Below are 21,101 nucleotides of genomic sequence, written 5' to 3' on the forward strand. Positions count from 1 at the left end.
AACCCTCTCCCTATCGAAAAATGATAAAGCTTCTAACGTTTAGATTTGATAACTTTTTTCCGTCAGTAAGACATAAGAGACCTTTAGATTAGAGGACGAGGCGACTACGAGATTTGACTTTACGTTTTTTCAAGTATTCTCAAAATATAGACCCCCAGGAAAACTTCATTTTATCACTTTTCACTACAAAAGTTAGCACTGTTACCTTTTGTGAAGGAGGTCACGCGCTCTCCCGATCACAAAATGACTTCTAACATTTGATATCTTGTTTCCGCCGCACTTCGATATTCTCGCTAAAACTCGTAGTATAATGACAACGGCTACCTTTTTTTCCCGCCAAAATGGCGTTGGTTCACGCGCGAACACAGCTTAGTACTGAGAAAATCTCGTACTCGTATAGTCGTACTCGTCTTATTCTTAAGAATCTCAAGGTCTATATTTTCGCTTAAAACGCACAGTAGAATGACGGCGCCTACCACGTTTTCCTGCCAAAATGACGCTGGTTCACGCGCGTGTACTAGTTAGTGTTGAGAAAATCTCGTTCTCGTAATCGCCCTCGTCTTAAGGTGATGTTACACGGGACGATTCGGAACGACGCTGAAAAGCCATTTTTGGGGATGCTTAATAAAGTGCATGTATGTATGTCCTCCATAAAACTTGCAATTAGGCATTTGCACGTCGTACTCTTACAGGGACGGTCAAGAAATGTACAAAAAAGCGTGATCCACTTGCAAAGTTGTTGTTTTGCGTAATAAACATATTGCTTTTTTGACGTCCTCGTTTCCGTCGCCGTCGTCGTTGCTAAAGCTCCCCGTTGCGGGATCAACGAAAGAAACTCTGGGAAAGTTTCTTTAGCAAAATCTTGCGGGAATTTCTTCCGTTTTGCAACTTTGCCGAGCTAAAGAGTTTTCTTTCAAAATTCTTATTAGCAGTTGCTATTTTGTTGTTTCAGAATGGTACTCCTATTCCAAAATCCTCTGTTGTGATAAATTCGATCGTGGAGGATGGCATCAAGATTGGGGAGAATTCAGTGATCTCTAACTGCCATTTGAAGGTATAACACTCGTTCATTGTAGTCCTTATGTTTTTTTTAGCTATTTTACAAATCGACAACAATTTTCCATGGTCTGAACTAGTTTTGAACATTTTGACGTCATTACTTCCGATTATAAACCTACCCCCACAAAAAAACCCCCATTTTTGGCCCATCTACCTGAAAACAAAAAAATACATCCGGTTATACCCCCCCCCCCCCCCCCCCCCCCCCCCGAATATAAGCCCCCCTCTTGCTTGAAGCGTAAAAAAAGTCGATCAAATTCAAAAAATATTTTAATCAGCACTGCTATGTAGCTTGTTTTGAAACACTTTTTTCAGTCCGGTCATAAGCCCCCCTCCTCCCCCCCGAATATATGCCCCTCCGTTTCTAAGCACTCCCTCATACGGCTGCCACTGCCCGGGTGATATGGCTGTGCGCATCGATTGAATCTTGAAAATGATAGGCCAACTTTTTCAATTTTTCATGCTATGGCTACAAAAATCTCCCAAAACGTTTTATGGTTTGTGCTTCCTGATGAAATTTGAGATGTGCAAGTGACATATGGGTAAAGGCAGTACGTTTTTGACTTCAGCACAGAATTGACCTGAAACGGCGATATACTCGTGGCAGCCCCTTTAAACACGAGGTCAATTATTCGATTAGCAACGATTTGTTGAATGCGATTTAACACTGAATGTAAGGATAAAATGTGACAACTATATTATTTAAATATTCCAGGGGGATTTGTCCTTTGGATCAGGGTCCATCTTAATCGGTATTTCATCTAAAGCTATGAAGGTGAGATAGTGTCTTCAATCGAATTCTGATTCCATGCTTTGAGCGGTGTGCGTGGTTCTTTTTTGTGATTTTTCTTCTTTGTGATTTTTCGTAGGATGTTCCGTCAGGAGTAACTTTTCCTAACGATTTGTGCGCCATTCACTTCAATGTTGACCTTGGTGACAGACCACAAAGAGTTTTGGTTGTTTTGGGCGCTCTTGATGATCTACAGGTGAGGCTGTTTTTCAGTACCACTATCGGTAGCAGCTTTAGCCTCCCTCGTAGACGTTCCTAAAGGTTCGTCACGCGTTCCCCCCCCCCCCCCCCCTCCCTCCCCCACCTTGGGGAGAATTGACCAGAACGTCTGCGTGGAAGGGTATAACCTCTTAAAGGAGCTGTGTCACGCAATTAAGCCAAATTAGGAAATTACAAAATGCCCGTTAAATTAAGAGAAACATAAAAATAACCGCTTAAAACTTTAAAGGAAGGTTAAAATAACATAACAGAAACAATGGATGCCACGGATGGACAAAACTGAAAAAGATTGAAATGGATTAAAATTAGGGTTTTTGAAAACTGTTCAGCCTAACAGTTTTTCAATGTTGATCCCTGCTGCTTGCAACTTCAAAAATAATGCTCAGGAGACATATTTGTTTGTCTTGGATCTCTGATTTTGTCATTTACATGTAATTTCTTTGCTTACTTTAAGTTCCATCGCGATTGAGGGCGAGTAATTGGCAAAATTAAACAAAATGAACCGGACTGCCGTGACACAGCCTCTTTAAGGTATCATCCCATCTTTGGTACACTCTTCGTGCGGATCTTGCTAGGGGTTGTAGCCTTAATAATTACTCCTACAAACCGCACATTTTCTAAAAGCTTAATGCTTGAAGATTACGGCTAATTTCTTTACACAATCCAAAATGCTAACGCGTTTCAGAATTGACGAGCGTTTTGCAAAAGTATACATGTTTCTGTAAATTTAAGTCCAGGTCAGCCAAAAACAAACGAAAGAAATCGATTAAGATCGCGTTCGCTTCATGACACGTCTGACTCAGATTACTCAGATGACTCAGATTTTTGACATGTGCGTTTGTTCTTTTGTGATAAGTAGATGAAGTAAGTGATAACAAATCATTACAATTACCTGTGGAAAAAATGCTGTAACTCAAAAACGAACAACAGAAATCAAAATTCGCACAATGTTTTTAAGAATAACTATCTGGCAGTAAGTTGGTCAAATTTCAGCCAATTTGGTTCACGGGTTGCCGACTTGTAGTTTTAAAATGAACGCTCAACTTGGTCCGATTTTCATTTCGAGAAAACAGACAGTGAAAATGCTGTACTATCTTTCTCGTCACGCAGACGCCAGTTTCATCAGAAAACAGCACGTATTGCAACAAACCATGGAAGACGTTTTTTGATGGAACAGGGATCAGCCCTAATGAACTCTGGTTTGGAGTGGTAAGATCTGTATACATCTCACTGCGTATTGGACATTTGAGGTTGAGCGGAAGACTGGGTTTGTGTTGTTTCGAACTGCGTTATGGGTCCAAATGTTTCCGCCAAACAGTCCCACAATGCAATTGGACACGATGCTGACCCAGTCTTTTCCCAGTCGCAGGTTTTTCTTGCCTAGACACAGTCAGCCTTTGTTCGTCAGGCTTCTTGGGGGTTTCTCTCTTAGGCAGTGTTCACACTTGGTGCCCGGACACGGTGCCCAAGGACGGTACGGTGAACACAACATCATTTTGTGCCGATGCCCAGGCACTTGTTCAGAGGCACCAAGTGTGGACAGCCCCTTTTCTAGGCTATATTGTTATGCAACAACAACCAACGGCAAAAAGAGTTTGTTTTGTGTCATCTATTAACAAATTCTATAATTTGCTATCTGCCTAATGGAATGCTTTATTTTTTACCCCTTTTGGCTTGAAATAGGGTAGGGGAATTACCATTCTCGGAGACCCAGGGGCAGATAGTGAGGGCGAGAGAAAGTCTAAACGGGCGGGAAAATATGGCACGAAGAAAAGTAAAGAACGGCGAGAAGAGCCCCTGGGGACAATGTCTTACCACACCAGTTCCAAACTGTCGCGGTCGTTCTGGCTTCTGATTGGTGCCAGAAAACTTTTGTGTTTTTCTGCTCAATCAGAAGGCAGAACGGCGGCGACCATTTGGAACTGGTCTGGTAAGACATTGTCCCCAGGGGCTCTTCTCGCCGTTCTTTACTTTTCTTCGTGCCATATTTTCCCGCCCGTTTAGACTTTCTCTCGCCCCCACTATCTGCCCCTGAGTCTCCGAGGATGCGGAATTACATATTTTGATCTGAAGTAGGGCGAGCTTTTCAGAAAGCATGTCACCCATCCTCACCTAAATTTTCTAGCCTTTAAAAGCGTGAAGAGGCTTGGAATGGTGGATAGAAAGGTCGAGGGAAAAGCGAGGATACCTCTAGCTCCTTATCCGTGCGTTAAACTCTCGCGGGGTTATATTGACGCAAACATATTTATAGGCGTGAGAACCTGATTCGTGAGAACCATGAATTCCAGCGCTCTAACTGCTCGGCCACGATGCTTCTAAACCAATTAGATTACTTAATTTTGTGAGGTATAAAGAGGTGATTTTATATTTCTGTTGTAGCCTGAACAGGAAAGAAGTCTTATTAATGCCAAGCTTTTCCCCACGATCCATTGTTCTGTATCACCGAACGAGAAAACAGACGAGATTTTGTGGTTGTCGATGATCGCTAGCGGCTTTTCAAAGCGGTTGTTTTCTCAAACCATGGACGTTAACGAGAATGTTTTCAACTCGTCGCCTACAAAAGGTCAACATTTCGTTTATTCTCTTGGGCGAGGACTTGCGGATCTACTTCAAAAGTAAGGAACGTCTGTGTGTGCTTGGGCGTGCGCGTGGTAGGGCCTGTACAGTATATTATAAAATAGGTAACTTAGGCAACGACGATGACACAGGGAGCAAAAAGCTCACTTACAATAAAAAAGCAATCGCGTTGTTTCAAACTTTATCGATCTTATTCCATTTCGTTCAATTTCTCAGTGTTCGCGAATTTTTGTGGAGTTGAGTTCTAAAAGTTTGTTTCTAAATTTAGACAAAGGAAATCGTTGTCTTGTGTTGACGTTCTCTATGAAATGTGAAATTAGGAACTTTCACGTCGTAGTTTGCAACGACCACAAAGAAATGTACCAAAAAATAAAGCTTGATGGACATGCAAAGTTGTTGTTTTGCTATTCTAATCTTATTGCTTTTTTCCGTTCTCGTTGCCGTCGCCGTCGTCGTTACCTAAGCTCCCTATTAAATTTAATAACTAAGATAGTACGTGCGCCCTGATTAGCCAAGAATTAAGTAAGTGGGATGAGAGTAAGTTGGTTTCACCATGTTTTGCTGTGCACGTGCTTAACACCATGATTATCGAGTGATTATGAAAAAAGGTTGATTTAAGAACACAACATAACATAAAGAAAATTTATTTTTGAAAGAAATAAATGGTTTTATGCTTAATGTGACTGATTAATGTAAGTTTCTATAACATAACGACGTATAGATAAAGTTTGAGAAAAATCTCGGTGCAGGTTCTATTTCAGAGGAATGACCCTAACCCCTGAGCACTAATTTACAAATACAAATTCTCCACACTGATCTTCATACATTTCCTTAAAGAATTAGTAGAGAGAATTTGTTTAAAGAACAAGGCTACCCTCCCCACCCCCACCACCCCACCCAACACACACACTTGGGTGAATCATTCTGTTCATTCCTACAACTTTTTTTCTTCTTAATCTATTGATATTGTTTTGAGAAAATTGATGTTGGTCAATCTTGCTGACTTAAAAGAGTTAATGTCGATGATCCGTTTTTTCAGGTGGCGATTGTCCATCAGGCTGTCCTTGCAGGACATCCTGTCCTTGCTGGATTTGAATGCAGAGTTTGATTGGAAAAGAAGGTTGTGGTTTGAAATTGGGAAAGCGCAAGCCGAGACCACACTGAGAGACTGCAAGAATGATTGTCTCTTGCCATTCTTCAGAAGCTGTGTTCAAGAGGGATTCGCAAAAGACATATTGAAGGTTTTAGATGAAGGTAAACGTTCATTGCCGACCCGTGGCAGTCCGCGGAATTTGATTTTAGGAGGAACTACCTGCGTAGGCTCTAGAGTAGGGGCCGTGGTCTTCTGGAATTGTTTAGGGGAACGAGAAAACAAACATGAGGAGATTGGACCAGACCCAAAAGAGTTTCTAAAATTATTGGCCAATCCGCACTAGCAGGAAAAATTTGGAATTCTCTTTCTCAAACTCATAAATAATTCATATCGATAATACAAAGGAAATTATTGTTTAATGAGTGTTTTGAAATCAGATGAAAAACTGCTGGTACAATTAGGCATTCCGGGGTGTCTAGCTTTTGAGAATATACGCGAAAAATCTAATCTTGTACTCGTAGTCGGCTCGTCCTCGAGTCTGATGTCTCATTGCCTTAAAACAGGATCTTTATCCTCAAGGTTCACTGATGAACTGTTTCTTTTGCTCAGTTGCATGCAGTACAAGTTCTCCGGGCGTGGCCGCTCGGACTTTGGCGTGTATTGCTGACGTATTAGGTGCTATGGCAGGAGAGAGAGCTGGGCTGAGAAGTGGTCCGGCCCGCAATGAATCCTGGATGGATGCCTTTCAGTGTCTGGAGGTAAACGAAAGCAGCTAATCTAAATACACAGACTAACAAAACTGGAAACTTCTTCCTTAGTAGTACAGTGGAACCTCGATATAGCGAACCACTATATAACGAAGTCCTCGATATAACGAACTATTTTCTTTACCCCAGTAACAGTAAAATATATGGAAAAGTCCCTCGATATAACGAAACCTCGTTATAGCGAACAAATTTTGCCAGTCTCCTTGCCCGTCGTTATTACGAGGTTCCCTCCATAATATAGATTCAAAATGTGACCTGTTATTGAATGAATCTTATCAATATCGAACGATCGAAGATCAAAATACTTTTGCGCTATGCTTTGGGTGCATATCACGTGATAGATGGTCAAAACACACGTTATCATATTATGAGTGATAGAAGGTCCAAAAGCTCTTGATCAGATTGTATTCTGTGCATTCGATTCATTCCTAGTGGAAGTCCAAGCGAAGCTACATACGTGCCGTGCATGCGTAATGGCAATCTGGAGATTAGGATTGCGGGCTCCTCTTTTGGCTGGCAAGTAAATAGCTCACGCGATACTTTTTTTCGACTTTGAAAGCTGGTGTCTTCTTTTTGTTTTTTTATTTCTTTAATTTAGAAAGGAGACATCCCAGCTGGAGTGAATGCACTTGCAGAAGAGAGAAATAAGTGGCTTGAAAGGTACATCATTATGACCATTAACGTTGCGTTAGTTAGCGTTTTTAGCGTAGGGCTGGTTATTCAGCACACGAGGTCTTCGTTTCTCCGTTTTTGAGTGAGTTATATGTTCTTATTATCTGTGGTATATGGGCCCTTAACAATAATAATACATGGTGCTTGATGTCTAAGGCTGCGTGCAAACTGACGCAACAACTCCCAACATTATTGCGCTAACAATGTTGGGAGTTGTTGCATGCGTGTTGACAGTGGTGTGCAAACGGATGCAACAACTCCCAACAATGTTGGGACCTGCAGTGTATCGTGGGAAGGATACAACCCATAAGTCTTTGTAAACCATGCGTAATGCACGTGCCTGGCCCCAACAATGTTGGAAGCCGGCTGTGCAAACGCATCTAACATTGTTGCGCTACGATTCGGAGATCACGGAACAAAAGAAACGTTGGGAGTTTTTGGCTGAAAAGTTTGACCGGTTTCAAACTTTGCGCAGCAAACAGCAACAGGGTATGTAAACGGACGCAACATGTAACATCTAACAACGTTGGGAGTTGTTGGTCACCAATGTTGCGTCCGTTTGCACGCAGCCCAAAGAATGATCTGCCCCAAATTGATAGAAGCTTAGAACGCTGTTTTGTTAAACACTTACCTGTGTAGTTGCAGTATTCTTTTCATTTCTGTCGTCAAATGGACAAAAATTTCAGTTAAATTAAAACTTTTGCACGGATGGAGTCCGCTTGCCGAGGGAAACTAGAGTGTTTGATATACGAGATGCTGATTATAAAAGATAAAAGAGTTACGCTAAACACGTAAGTGGAATCCTGCCATTGTAATTTGTCCATTTTCACGTTTAAATTACATGCACTTTTCGCACTTCCTTTTTCTATAAATATTACCACGAGTCCTGTTAATTTCTTGTCTTTTGATAATTATGACATGAAGCTATCGAAACATCAAGTTTCTTTTATATCGTTAATTTTGTTTTAAAATGTATCTCTAAATCGATCCTCATTACAAAATTTTACAGGAACACAATAAATTAAAGTGTTGTAGATCAGGCAAAAAACTACCCACAATAGCAAAAACTAAACGAGCTGAGTTGCATTTTATAAGGTTGTGACACACGAAAGATTAAGACTACGAATTAAATTTAGGAGAACAAAAATAAATAAATAAATAAATAAAAATTAAATAGAACAAAACAAAACAGAACGGTACCTGACAGCTATAAAGTTTACATCAAATAGGATAAATCAAACAAATTGCTATCCAGCATTAAAAGAATGACGAGGATAAATAATTTCCTTCATCGTTTTTCTTAAATAAATGCAAAGAAGTACTTTTTAAATTTGCATCCAGGTTATTCCAAACAGAAGGACCAGGGAAGCGTATATTAAATTTACCGTAATTAGGCCTAACCTTGTCAAAATAATAAGTTGACTTTGATGCTAGCCTAGTATTATAGCTATGCTTAGATGTTATACGTGAAAAGAAGTTGTCTTAAGCCTCAGGTAGTAAACTATGATGAAACTGAAGCATAAAAAAGGCAGGCAAAATGAATAGTCACTAGACGCATGAACTTGACTAAACCGAACTGTGAAAAAAAGGGGGCTGGAGTGAACATCTCGATTAGAATATGTAAGTATTTCTACTTTAATGTGAGAACTTTACTTTACATTGATGTAATTGATTATTATTTTTGAATAGACCCGATCTTCTGATCCGAGCAGCTCGCCATTACGAAGGAGCGGAACAAATTTTAAGACGAAAAGCGGTTTTTACTTCAAGACAGGTCTGTTACATGGCTGACAGTCTATAATATAGCCTGCTCATATATGTAATTATGTGGCTTAGTGTACATTTATCATTTGTCATTTAGCGAAAAACATTTTTGGGGGTTAGTTGCACTTTAAAAGAAAATGCAATGAAAAAAGGTAGTTTTATACAAAAGACTGAAACACACTAAACGATACCCACACCACAAAACAATAGCTAACTAACAACAGTTTCTGCAACACCAAGAATCATATTTCCCCAAAAAGTGTGAAAGTTTTAAAAACTACATTTGCTCGGTGAAGTCCACACCTTGCTTCATGTATAAGGCTGATTTAGCATCAGAACGGGAACGTCAGATGACAACGACGCGCCCAAATCAAACAACTGGCTCGAACCAACGGCAGAGCGGCAAATTGGGCACCGGAAGTCGCGTTTAGTCCTTTCCGCGCGCTTTCCCGTCGTCAACTGACGTTCTCGTTCTGTTGCTAAATCAGCCTATTAAGACACGATGGAGGCAGCGCGATTACTTCTTGGAAACATAAAAATGAGAAATAAAATTGTTTCCATTAAAACAAGCAAAGCTAACCTTGTAGAGTTTTAAGTGGAAGCGTAATAAATATTATAACTAGTTCTGAGAGTGGTTTTATCAAATTTAGCCCCTTTGAATAAGAAATGTTAATTTTCTTAGTCCTCCTCACTTAAATTATTTTTGCATACAGTTTTTCCAAAGCGAGGAATGTGAACCTGTTCCCAAAGGACACTGGGTAATAGCCGAAGCACCTGGTAAGTTCTCAAACCCGAAAGCATTGTTTCCTTTCAAAGGTTTTAAATTAGCAACCAACGTTAGAACTACTATAACCATGGTATAACATATAGATTTAGTCAAGGCCAAAAGCAAAGCTCTTGTGAGAGCCCTTAAGAAATGTATTTCTGAAGTAAACTTTTGGGAGCCTGCGATCAGTTGAATACCATAACTGGACAGCAGAGATCTTAAAAGAAAAGCGTCACCTCAATGAGTTGCACACCTGAGCCCGCGATACAGACATGTGACACCTGGAAGCGGATACCCTATTTTGAAAGCTGTCAATTGATCATACATGTCCAACATCGAGTTTTAAAAACATAAGTTGTATATGCCTTAGACTTTCAGGCTAGTAAGTAAGACATTTCACGTCCGCTAACATGAGGGCGGACGTACGTAGGTACCTAAGGACAATTTTGTCAGAACCAAAATTTATTGAGTACATAGATAACCAAATTTTCGTAACCATGGTGCTCCCCTGTTAAGAAAATCTGAGGCGGTGGAATTTCTGGTTGGCCATTATTGCATTGACCTTTATCGGAGAGGCTTAAAAGCGCTGCCAGAATCCCACATTTACGCACCCTACTTGGAGACGTTTCTTTCCGACCTGGTTTTAGCGTTTTTTAATCGTCAGTCGCGTCGCTGAAATTAGTGTAGTTGGCTTGTTTAACCCCATGTGCCAATGTCAGTGAAGCGACTGATGACTTCGTAAATGCTAAAAATCATGTCAGAAAAAATGTCTGCTAGCAGGGTAAAAGACGACGTTTTAATCCCTGCCACTAGGAAGAGGGCTGGGTGCCTTATGCTACAACCACTGCTTGGGTAACCTGTGGCTTAATTGAAAATCTTTTACGGTACATTACATCACGATCAACACAAGTTTTAATCTCTCACATGGTCACCCCACGTACCCTGTAAACTTTATCAAAGAGAGAGATTTTATGGACAGGGAGTTTACCCCACCAAAGCGGGTTACCTCATCTCCCTGGGGTCTTTCCACTCGATGTAAACAGGCCCCCTCTACTTCACGACTAACGTTTTACTTGTGCCAGTTCATTCTTATCTCTCGGTTGTTTGTTCCCTTTCAGCTCGAATAGATTTGTCTGGTTGCTGGACTGACACCCCTCCTGTGACCTATGAGCACGGTGGGGCTGTTCTTACCGTTGCCATTAACCTTAATGGAAAGGTAAGGGAAAACATACTGCATTTATTTTGAGTTTCGAGTTTTCCTTTCTTCAGCAAATTAAGGCTTTTGTTATTCAAACCTCGCTAGAAATATCAAATTTACTGGTATGAAAGAAAGACGAAAAGCCGGGATTCTGTTCATAGTAGTAAAATGATACCATCGTGCAAATGCCGCATTCTTATGTGTTTTGCACATGTTAACGGAGTCAGAAAGGCTAATAATACATATAAAAAAATAACAATAGGCCGCCATTATGAAAGAGGTCTATCAGCAAAAGCCGATTTTTTAACTAATGGTTTTTTTCTTTCTTTTTTTCCGCTTTACAGAAAGTAACAGGCGCTAAAGTTAGAAAAATTTCTGAGTGAGTGTTCATTTTGGAAATCTTAACGCTTTTCCAGAAGTAGAATCTGGGACTGTACTATTTATCATCTGTACTATTTATCAAAACGTCGACTCTAATTTAACTGATTCGTGGGGATTTGCCCGTTCGCATTGTACGCATTAGCGCAATAAGGTAATAGAGAGTTTAAGTACGGACGTTTTTGGGCAACGCACGACAACCGGAAGTGGACTTTTTGCAATCTTAGGCTGTGATTTTGAACAAATTTTCCAGCAGCTCGTCTCTATCGGAGTAAAAACGCTAAGCAATACAAATTAGGTAGCATAAAGGCAAATTAAAAAGGAAAAAGGTTCACTTTCGGCTGACGTACGTCGCTCAAAAACGTCGTTGCTTAAACTCCCTATAGAGTGTTTTGACTCACGTGGCCAGCATCTATGCAAATTTATTGGAACAAAAGAAAGCATTTACATGAGAAAAGAGTTGAACTCCCAGAGGATTGGTTTGGGAAATCAACATGGCCGCCGTTTCATTGTTTTGGGACACCAATACGGCCGCCGTGACGTCATGTGAAAACACTCTATTAGGGAGCTTAAGCAACGACGACGGCGACGTCACCGAGAACGGCAAAAGATCAATAGGTTTAGATAAGGAAAAAAAATGGCTCTGCACGGGCATCACGCTTTAATTTTTTGTACATCTCTTTGCCGTCACTGCACAACTACGACGTGAAAATGTATAGTTTCACGTTTTGTGAAGGACATGAACACAAGACAACGATCAAGACTTTCTTTTACTTTTGTTGAACTTTAGAACTATTTAGAATTCAACTCCAGGAAAAGTTGCAAACATTTGATGAATTGAACGAGATAGAATAAGCGCGATAAACTTTGAAGCAGCGCGACTTCACTTGCTAAATGACCTTTATATAACCGTAGCCGTCGCGTTGCTTAAGCTCCCTATGCACTGGAAAAAGAAGTTGGGCCAAAGAGAAATTGAGGAAGAAGGAACTGCTCCTATTTTAAATATACTGCTTGCAGGCGTCCATTTCCCTCATTTCGCTTCTTGAATTAGGGTCAAGAGGTCTACCATATATTAATAATAAATGATAATGATAAAAATAATTAATAATAATAATAATAATAATAATAATAGTAATAATAATGATAATAATTAATAGAGAGATTAAGCATCGCGTTTACGGAAAACGGCAAACATGGTGAGATTCAAGTTGAGGAATTTTCAAAATGAGTAATGAACAGATAAAAACAACTTAAAACAATTGTTATGGATAGAATTGGCGTGAATCTACCGATTTTCGTGTAGTCATAACGAACAGTAAACGATAAGTAAATGGAAACTTTGTCACGTGGTACTAATTCAGTTTTGAAGTTTGCCGTAAATGCGATGCTGAATCTCTATATCAATGATTTTATTATTGTTTTTAGGCTTGAAATAGTCCTTGTGATTCACTCTGGACAACACAGTGTTCGAGTTGTATGCAGTGAATTAACACACTTGGAGAATTACACTCAGCCGCATGCGCCAGGTAAAGTTAATCCCAGGCCCTTCTCCTTACCAACTTGCCCTCGATACCCCCAATACCCTCGCTGAGATCCGTTTAATCAACATTGTCCTACACAAACTCACTCCAATCTATTTTAGGAGTGGGTTCACCAATATGGATCTTTTTTCTTTACGAAAAACTGGAGAGTTCTTGATTATAGTATAACGTCCTTTTAATTGCACTTTCTTCTTTAGGTGCTCTTCTTAAGGCTTGTTTTTGCCTCCTGGACATTGTAACACTACCATCTAGCGAACCATTAAGTGCCCAGCTACAGAGAAAGTATCAGGCAGGGTTTGAGCTTCACACTTGGTCGACCGCTCCTCATGGCAGTGGCTTGGGAACGAGTAGCATTTTAGCCGGAGCCATTCTTGCCGCATTGCTACGGGTTACAGACCGCACAGCTAGCTTGGACTCACTCATTCACGCTGTGATGATCGTTGAACAAATGTTGACCACTGGAGGTGGCTGGCAGGATAACGCTGGTGGACTGGTACCAGGATTTAAGATGACTCGATCCCAAGCCTCTTTGCCTCTGAAGGTTGAAGTGGAACCGCTGAATTTATCCCAAGCCACCGTGGATGCAGTGACGAAACGATTACTTTGCCTTTTCTCCGGAAAACCACGTCTTGCTAAAAATTTGTTACAGGTAATAAAGCAACGTTTCGTGTCATATGAAAGAGCTATAAAAAACTGTGAGTTAAACCTTATGCCAGAGCTAATCATACAGACATGAGCAGTTATTCGAATATTTGTTGTCTTTGTGCTATTAGTCCATTGCAAGGTTAATTGTTACCAACTGCTATCATCCCCAGGACTCACCGGCCATTGGCTACGGTGAGTCCTGGGACTCATCTCAAGAAAAATCCTAAACCCAAGTCCAAAACAAACGAGTGTTAGTCAATAAATTAAGAAGTCCCTTAAAGATTATTCAGCCCTCGTTGTCCTTGTTGGCCTTTTATAGCTTTAATAATGGACAAAAAGTTGATTTTTATGCTATATGATTAATATGAATGAATGTGAGAAAATAGAGAAGAGAAGTCGTTACGTCACGTTGCCATGGTAGTAAAATTCTTGGATGACAACAAACCGATAAAGTCACCTAAAAGTCTATTCGCACTATTTCAAACTTCACCGATCTTATTCAATGTCATTTAATTTGGTAAAATTTTCTTTGGGACCGTGTCTATCGTTATCTAAGTTTAAAACAAGAAAGCAACAACTTTTGTGTTGTGTTCACCTACTCCATCGAACGGGCTCGTGAAATTAGGAAGTTTCATGTCGTAGCGGTGTAACGACGGCAAAGAAATGTACAAAATAGCGTGATGCACGTGCAAAGTTGTTGCTTGCTACCATAAACATATATTTTTTGCCGTTCTCCTTGCCGTCGCCGTCGTCGTTGGTTTTGTTGTCATCCAGAAATAGAGCTACCATGGTAACGTGACGTCGCACTTTTCTCTATTTTGGTGGTACGATTTGTAGCCCACAAAACAATCTTAACTTAAACAAGTTGCATAGAAAGCGTTTCCCTGAAAAGCCTTTACAGTGTGACTGGGAAAACCGTGCACACTTGAAATATTTCAGGAATGTTTATTGTTGTGTTATAGCCAATCACAGCAAAGATCAGAACATGGGAACTAGCCACCAAACCACAAACTAATTAACGCTCTTTTTTGCGCCTTAGTTTTCTCACGCCTGATTGGCTTTTTTCGTGCAACACAATAACATTCCAGGAATATTTCTGGTGTTCACGGTTTTCTCGGTTTGACTGTACATGCCTCTTGAAAGCAATGAATGTATATTGGGCAAATCGTTCTGTTGGCCAGAACCTCTTTAGAACCTCTAATTTGATAGGTTCTTGTTGGCCCGAAGCTCTATTGTTTCAGAGTTGGGGTTCATTGTTAATTGTGTTTGGGCTAAGGCTATCTATTGTTTTCTAAACCAATCCTGTGAGCCGTTCTTAGAGCTTTAGGCCAATCCAAATCGTTAGAGGGGAGTTCTGAGCGCAGCGGCAAGAACAAGATCTTGCATTAAGTGATGATGACATTTTAACCTTTCATGACTTTCTTCCAAAACACCTTCGTAATACATGACAATATAAGGCCCTTTCCATACGATTCCGGATATTTTTGAAACCGCATACTCGATTTTTTATGGGAATACGTCAACCTTCCGTCCGCACAAAATCAGTGAATCCGCAAACCGAAACTGCATGTTTTTGACACCGCTCTCCAGAATAGATTTTTTTTGTATCCGACTGGTTTGGTGAATTCATGTGGACGACTGAAACAGCGGGGGAGGGGAGGGGGGGGGGGGGGGTGGATCCAAATTGGATACACCACACCGAATTCGAGTAGACGCAAATATCAAGTATTCGGTTTCAGCATATCCGGATTCGTGTTTACGTGGCCTAAGAATGTGTACATGAATAGGAATCGGTGGCGATGTTTAATCGTAACAATTACGGAGGTTACGCAACGACAACGACGGCGTCAACGAGAACGGCAAAAAAGCAATAAGTTGAGATTGGCTTCTCTGTATATTTTACTTTGCCATCACTGCTCGACTACGACGTGAAACTCCCTAATTTCACCTTTTATGGAGGACGTGAACACAAAACAACGATATTCTTTATGCCGATATCCTAAAAGTTAGTTCGGGAGCTCTCATTGAAGTCATGCTATTGTTCCGCTACAGTACCACAGACAGAGAAGCCACTCGAGTGTTGGCATTATTTGGCCACTTGTCTGAGTGGCAGTTAAATTGATTATAAAACAAACGCATTAGTTCACAACAATAATACTAAATAATCTATGTTATTTTCAGCAAAGGTGGGGCAAGAAATTCGCCCAATGAATGAAATAACTGATAAACGCATAGAAGATCTCCCGACTCATGGCAAAGTGGGATGGCGGGGGCGGGGGAGGGGGATTTTTCGCAGAGATGTAATCGCCGTGATGGTGAGGGGAATGCATGCTCCTTTATACGAACACTCCCTTAGGGCGGTAGAAATGATTGGCTCTTGAAAGAGAGGTTAGACTGATGGGAGTCGGAAGACCAACCATGTAGACCACAAAGGCATATTGTATCGACATAAATAACATTATGCCCTAACATAATGTTTGGTTTTTTGTTTTTGTGAACTTAGATTCAGTCCTTTAGAATTCAGCTCCTGAAAAATCGCTAACATTTGACAGATTAAAGGAGTTGGAATAAGAACGATGAAGTTTGAAACAGTGCGAATTCACTTTTTGAGTGACGTTTTTGTTGCCGTTGCCGTCTTCGTTGCTTAAGCTCTCTTGTGTCTTATTGAAATGCTCCAATATTAATATCGGTGAATTCATTGTAAACCCTAATGATTTCGCGTTTTTTAGGATGTGGTCAGGAACTGGTACGCAAGGTTTCCACATATCACTGAAAACGCTGACAACCTAATAACAAACGCAGAGGAAGCCGTGGAAGCACTTAAGACAGGTAAAATGAGGATAAATTTTAAGACCCGTGAAAACGGACGCAACAATGTTGACCAACAACTCCCAACATTGCTGGATGTTACATGTTGCGTCCGTTTACACAACCTGTTACGTGTTGTTAGGAGTTTTTGCGCAAAGTTTGAAACCAGTCAAACTTTTGAGCAAACAACTCCCAATGTTTCTTTTGTTCCGTGATCGCGTAGCGCTACGATGTTGGATCGGTTTGCACAGCTCTTTCCAACATTGTTGGGGCCACGAAAGCGCATTTCACATGGTTTACAAAGTCTTACGGGTTGTATCCTTCCCACGATGCACTGCAGATTCCAACATTATTGGGAGCTGTTGCGTCCATTTGCACACCACTGCCAACACGGACGCAACAACTTCCAACATTGTTGGCCCAACAATGTTGGGAGTTGTTTCGTCCGTTTACATGGCGCCTTTAGTTCTCGAACTGCAATATTGGCCCGATTATACCAGCGTTGCTTGACATCTTATCACATCTTAAGGTCGGTACACACTAGGCAACAATAGCCCATTTGCACGATGACGTCATTTTACTACTACGACCAGACTCCTTCAGGATTTTGCTTTCTTGTGCAAATTAGGGCTTTTGGTTTCGTAACCTCACTGGGATTACCAAATTAGAATGTGAAAGGAAAAACGAAGAGGATTCTTGTCGTAGTAGTAAAATGACGCCATCATGCAAAAGGCGTATTTACAGCAACACGTTGCGTCGACAAATCGCAGCGACAAATCTCTGTAGTGGAGAACTTTTCTGGAAATCTTTGTCTCCGCAACAGAATTTTGTCGCCGTAACAAGTCGCACAAAATCAAATCAGGCTGAATTTGTGCAACGTTTTGCGTTGACAAAATTCTGTTGCTGAGACAAAGATTTCCCACAAATTCTCCACTACACACCACGCGATCTGTCCCTGCAACGTGTCGTGCAACTGGTTGCAACAACTTATCGCCCGACCTGTACACAAGGAGTAATTGGTCGCCGCGACGTGTTGCAGCGACAGAATCGGCGTTAGAATCTGTTTTTAGTTCTCGCGTTTTATTGCAAATCCGGATCCAGATTTCCCAATTGAACACACTCTTATTCATCGTTTTTAATTTTTCAGGAAATGTTGAGAAGTTAGGCGCCTGTATGAATTGTTACCGTAAGCAGAAGTGTATAATGGCTCCCGGTGAGTAGCTTTCAGTAACTATTCATTCCCTTTCCATCATTAGAAGGGTTTAGAATCAGGTGAGACTCAAGCTGACAATATCTAAAACTAGGAAATGAAAAACTGTCCAAAATATTTCTAATGGGGGAAACTGGCTTGAAACTACTAAGTTGGTGTAGGTGTAATGAACAGCGAGAGATAAACAAAGGGAAATGTTGGTCGCGTATTATAATGGAGATTTGTCGTTTGCCTAGTATAAGCAATTTCCGAGTTACCCAAAGCCTCTGCTTCGAAATGAGTCTTAGTGCCTGTATACATGGAGGTGGGGGACCCCAATTGGGTGTGGTGACCTGCGTAGGTGGGGTGACCCGCCACAAGTTACCTCACCCATCTAGGGCTCCCTCACCTCCATGTAAACAGGCCCTAATTGCGAAGCCATTGATATAAAATTGAGTTTTTATTCTCATGCAAATAATACTCGTTTTCATAGTAAGAGTTTAACGAACTCGGAAATGGCCATTGCTTGTCTCCCGAAGGCTTAGGAAGGTCGAAGTGGCGGGGGGGGGGGGGGGGGTGGGGGGTTGCAAGCTGCAAATGGCTTGTTCTTGTCTTCCTATTGCAATTTGGGGGGAATTTTTTGACACAAACAGGTGTACTCTCATAATTCGGGCTTAATTTACAAAAAACCTAGGATACTGCCTCTGTAAAAACTGAAGCTTTTAGTAATACACACATTTCCCACAGGAACCGAACCTGATGCAATACGAGATATGATGGAGGCGCTGGACCCTTTCGTATTAGGTGAGACGTTGTTTGTTTTTTTACCCTGTTTACCAGGCTAGTTTTCGACTTTTTTTTTTCATTAAGAGACAACGCCCTGAACCCAGTGGTGTACTCGTGATTTCAAGTGACTGGGATGATATAATGGGGGCAAGAATCAAAACGCGAAAACATTCGTAGGGCTTCCAACGAAAACCCCAAATTTCCCTGGAACAAAAATTAACCCCCCAATAAATCCCTTATAGAACTACGCAGCCGGGATACGCGGGCACTACAACATATCCGCAGATTGTTTTAAATTACCCAAAAAATCCCTCTTTAAATCAAACCACCCCCAAAAAATACTTGCTAAATTTTTCTACCCCCCCCCCCTCCCCCCCCCAAAAAAAGTCCCGGAATCGAAGATTTCCAACCCAGAAAAATTCGTTCGATGATTCCCGTCACTTGAAATCCGGAATACCGCCCCCTGGTGGTTTTTCTGACAATAGCTTTGTAATTGTTTCAGGACAAACCTTGACCGGAGCTGGAGGGGGAGGCTTTCTGGTTCTTATTACTAAAGAACCTAACATGGCTGATAAAATACGAGCTGTGATCGAGGAGAAAAAGGTACTAGCGCCTGAATGTCACATTCCATCGATACAAGCAAAAAATAATCAACAAAAGGGGAAATTGCTAACATCAAACAGCAGTGTTTTTCTATTGCTGACAACGTTCAGCGTGTTAATCACTAACTAAAACAAAAGCCTTTGTCAAAGTTTCCTGAAAACTATAATTCAGGTGATGATAGAGTTAAGTTTTATAACCAGAGACACTGTGAAACAACGACAACAAAAGCAACGCGGCTAGATTTTGCCGGGGTAATAGGTGATGGAGTATGTGGTTGAGGCTCTTCACCTAGGCTAAACTGTTTACAGTCCTCTATTTTTCCATAAGATCGTCGAGATCAAAATTGCGTTACGGTCGGCCATCTTGGATTAGTGTCAAATTCACTTAAGGTGCATTGAAACGGGCAACAAAGAACGTGCAACTTGTTTTGCAACGTTCCTGCAAACGAGTTGAATAGCGATGTTGCGCGGTTTATCACCACGAAAAAATTGCTTGCAACCATATTTGTTGCAAGACAGGTTCGAACATGGGTGGTGAAACCCCGGAGGGGGGGGGGCGGAATCCCCATATGAAAGGGGTGTGGATGCTCTTGGTCTCGCTTAGGGGTATAAATTTCGGATTTTGGTCTGACTTAGGGTGTTCTGGGCAAAACGCCATCATATTTAGCCGTGAAGGTCTCGTTTAGGGTTGCATGCGAAAAATATGTCTGTGTTTTAACATGGTCTCTTTTAGGGGTCAAAAAAAGCTTGGGCCCCGCCCAGGTGGGTCTCCTTTAGGGGTTTAATTCAAAATTTCCGACGAGCATCCCCACCCCTTTCATATGCGGAGTCCAGACAATCGTTTCGTTTCCGTTTCAAACATGAAACTCTTTGTAGTAACCTATAAAGAATTGAGTAAATTTACATGGCATTAATGATATATTAAACTTTGAACACTGCAAATCATTGTGGAGATAAAATGCTAGCTTTTGAGTGTTTAGCTTAGCTTTTGCAAGTCTGTCTTGGTTTGACAGCGGTTGCAGGGTTCGTTTTTTCACACACAGGGCAAGCTGTTCCCTTAAGAAAGCGATTCCCACAGTTTTATTTTTAGATGACTTTCCAAAGTCTCACTTTTAGAACTAAGTTCTTCATAATTTTGCGGTTTCAGGCTTCGGATGAGTTCATTTTTTACGATGTCAGCGTGGACTGGGACGGACTGACTGTGAGAGTAGAAGAACCGTCGCAATGAGTCATGGACCTTCTTGTAACCGCCACAGAGTCGTGAAACTCTGGTCAGGGAAAAGTCAGGGAATTTCACTTTGATTCAGGGAAAATTTAAGTCTTTGAAAGAAGTCAGGGAAAAGTAAAATTCAAAAACAAGTGTTCATTTACACGTTTCACGGACATGAATCACGTTGTATTCATTTGGTAGAATATGAAATTGAACAACAAGCTTATGTTGGGTTTTCAAAAAATCAAGTAGTTTATTTTAAGAGCATGGCTTGTTTTCTTCTATTATTTTATTAGTATTATTTATTATTTATTATTTATTATTTTTCATAACCTCTTTCTTTGAAAACTATTTGTTGGGGCCAATTTAGGGAGTTAATCTCTTTTATTCTGAAAATAAACAGTTTTACAGTCCTGAGACTTGAGTTGTACTGGTCCGCACTACAACACTAGTTTTCCGGTACATCACAAGTTAACACTGACAAATCAACATTTAAAAATAGAGAATTCTCTCCCCCTTACAAAATTGAATTTTTTAAAAATAATTTTAAAAAAGCATGAAGTCCAAAAATGTTTACTTTCTTCATGTTCTGGTATTGATGATAGCGGAACAGTCGAAAGTCGACTGTAATTAGGGTTTAAAACATATTAGCAGTGAAAAGCTTTATCTTTATTGGTTTTTAGTTTGCCTATGATACAAATTTTCCCGTCACCTGTCGCTTTTATCGTTCCTTCCCCATTTATTAGTTGGTAAATTTTAATTCTTGTCACCCGACCATTAACGGCTACTTCTGAAGATGTACAGTCGACTCCCGATAACTCGAGCCCTGGCTAACTCGAACCTCGCAATAAATCGAACCAAAATCGACACTGAATCGATTTCCCCTGGATTTTCTTCATACATTTATTGTAATTTTATCCCTGGAACTAGAATCCTAGATAACTCGCACCTCCCGCAAAATGGACAGGCCCAGCCCAGAGGTCCTTTTTTTTCGTTGATCAAATATTTAATAGTATTTTTCAATTGTAATTCACTGA

The 21,101-nt window shown here is 40.7% G+C and overlaps 1 protein-coding gene across 1 annotated transcript in view; it reads left to right on the forward strand.

Annotated features, from left to right (window-relative positions):
- Nucleotides 1-20,313, forward strand: part of LOC140927694 (L-fucose kinase-like) — a 32,593-nt gene extending 12,280 nt beyond the window's left edge. Inside the window, exons 11-29 of the mRNA XM_073377371.1 lie at nt 953-1,054; nt 1,775-1,834; nt 1,929-2,045; nt 3,179-3,277; nt 4,448-4,683; nt 5,685-5,899; nt 6,348-6,496; nt 7,104-7,165; nt 8,867-8,951; nt 9,655-9,718; nt 10,826-10,923; nt 11,250-11,284; nt 12,709-12,809; nt 13,022-13,473; nt 16,199-16,298; nt 17,425-17,490; nt 18,214-18,270; nt 18,755-18,855; nt 20,002-20,313. Coding sequence (XP_073233472.1) covers nt 953-1,054; nt 1,775-1,834; nt 1,929-2,045; nt 3,179-3,277; nt 4,448-4,683; nt 5,685-5,899; nt 6,348-6,496; nt 7,104-7,165; nt 8,867-8,951; nt 9,655-9,718; nt 10,826-10,923; nt 11,250-11,284; nt 12,709-12,809; nt 13,022-13,473; nt 16,199-16,298; nt 17,425-17,490; nt 18,214-18,270; nt 18,755-18,855; nt 20,002-20,082 — 2,280 coding nt within the window. The 3' untranslated portion in view covers nt 20,083-20,313. The remainder of the gene's footprint in view (nt 1-952; nt 1,055-1,774; nt 1,835-1,928; nt 2,046-3,178; nt 3,278-4,447; nt 4,684-5,684; nt 5,900-6,347; nt 6,497-7,103; nt 7,166-8,866; nt 8,952-9,654; nt 9,719-10,825; nt 10,924-11,249; nt 11,285-12,708; nt 12,810-13,021; nt 13,474-16,198; nt 16,299-17,424; nt 17,491-18,213; nt 18,271-18,754; nt 18,856-20,001) is intronic.
- Nucleotides 20,314-21,101: the final 788 nt, after the last annotated feature.

Source organism: Porites lutea, chromosome 2, assembly GCF_958299795.1.
Source record: "Porites lutea chromosome 2, jaPorLute2.1, whole genome shotgun sequence".
Taxonomy (NCBI): Eukaryota; Metazoa; Cnidaria; class Anthozoa; order Scleractinia; family Poritidae; genus Porites; species Porites lutea.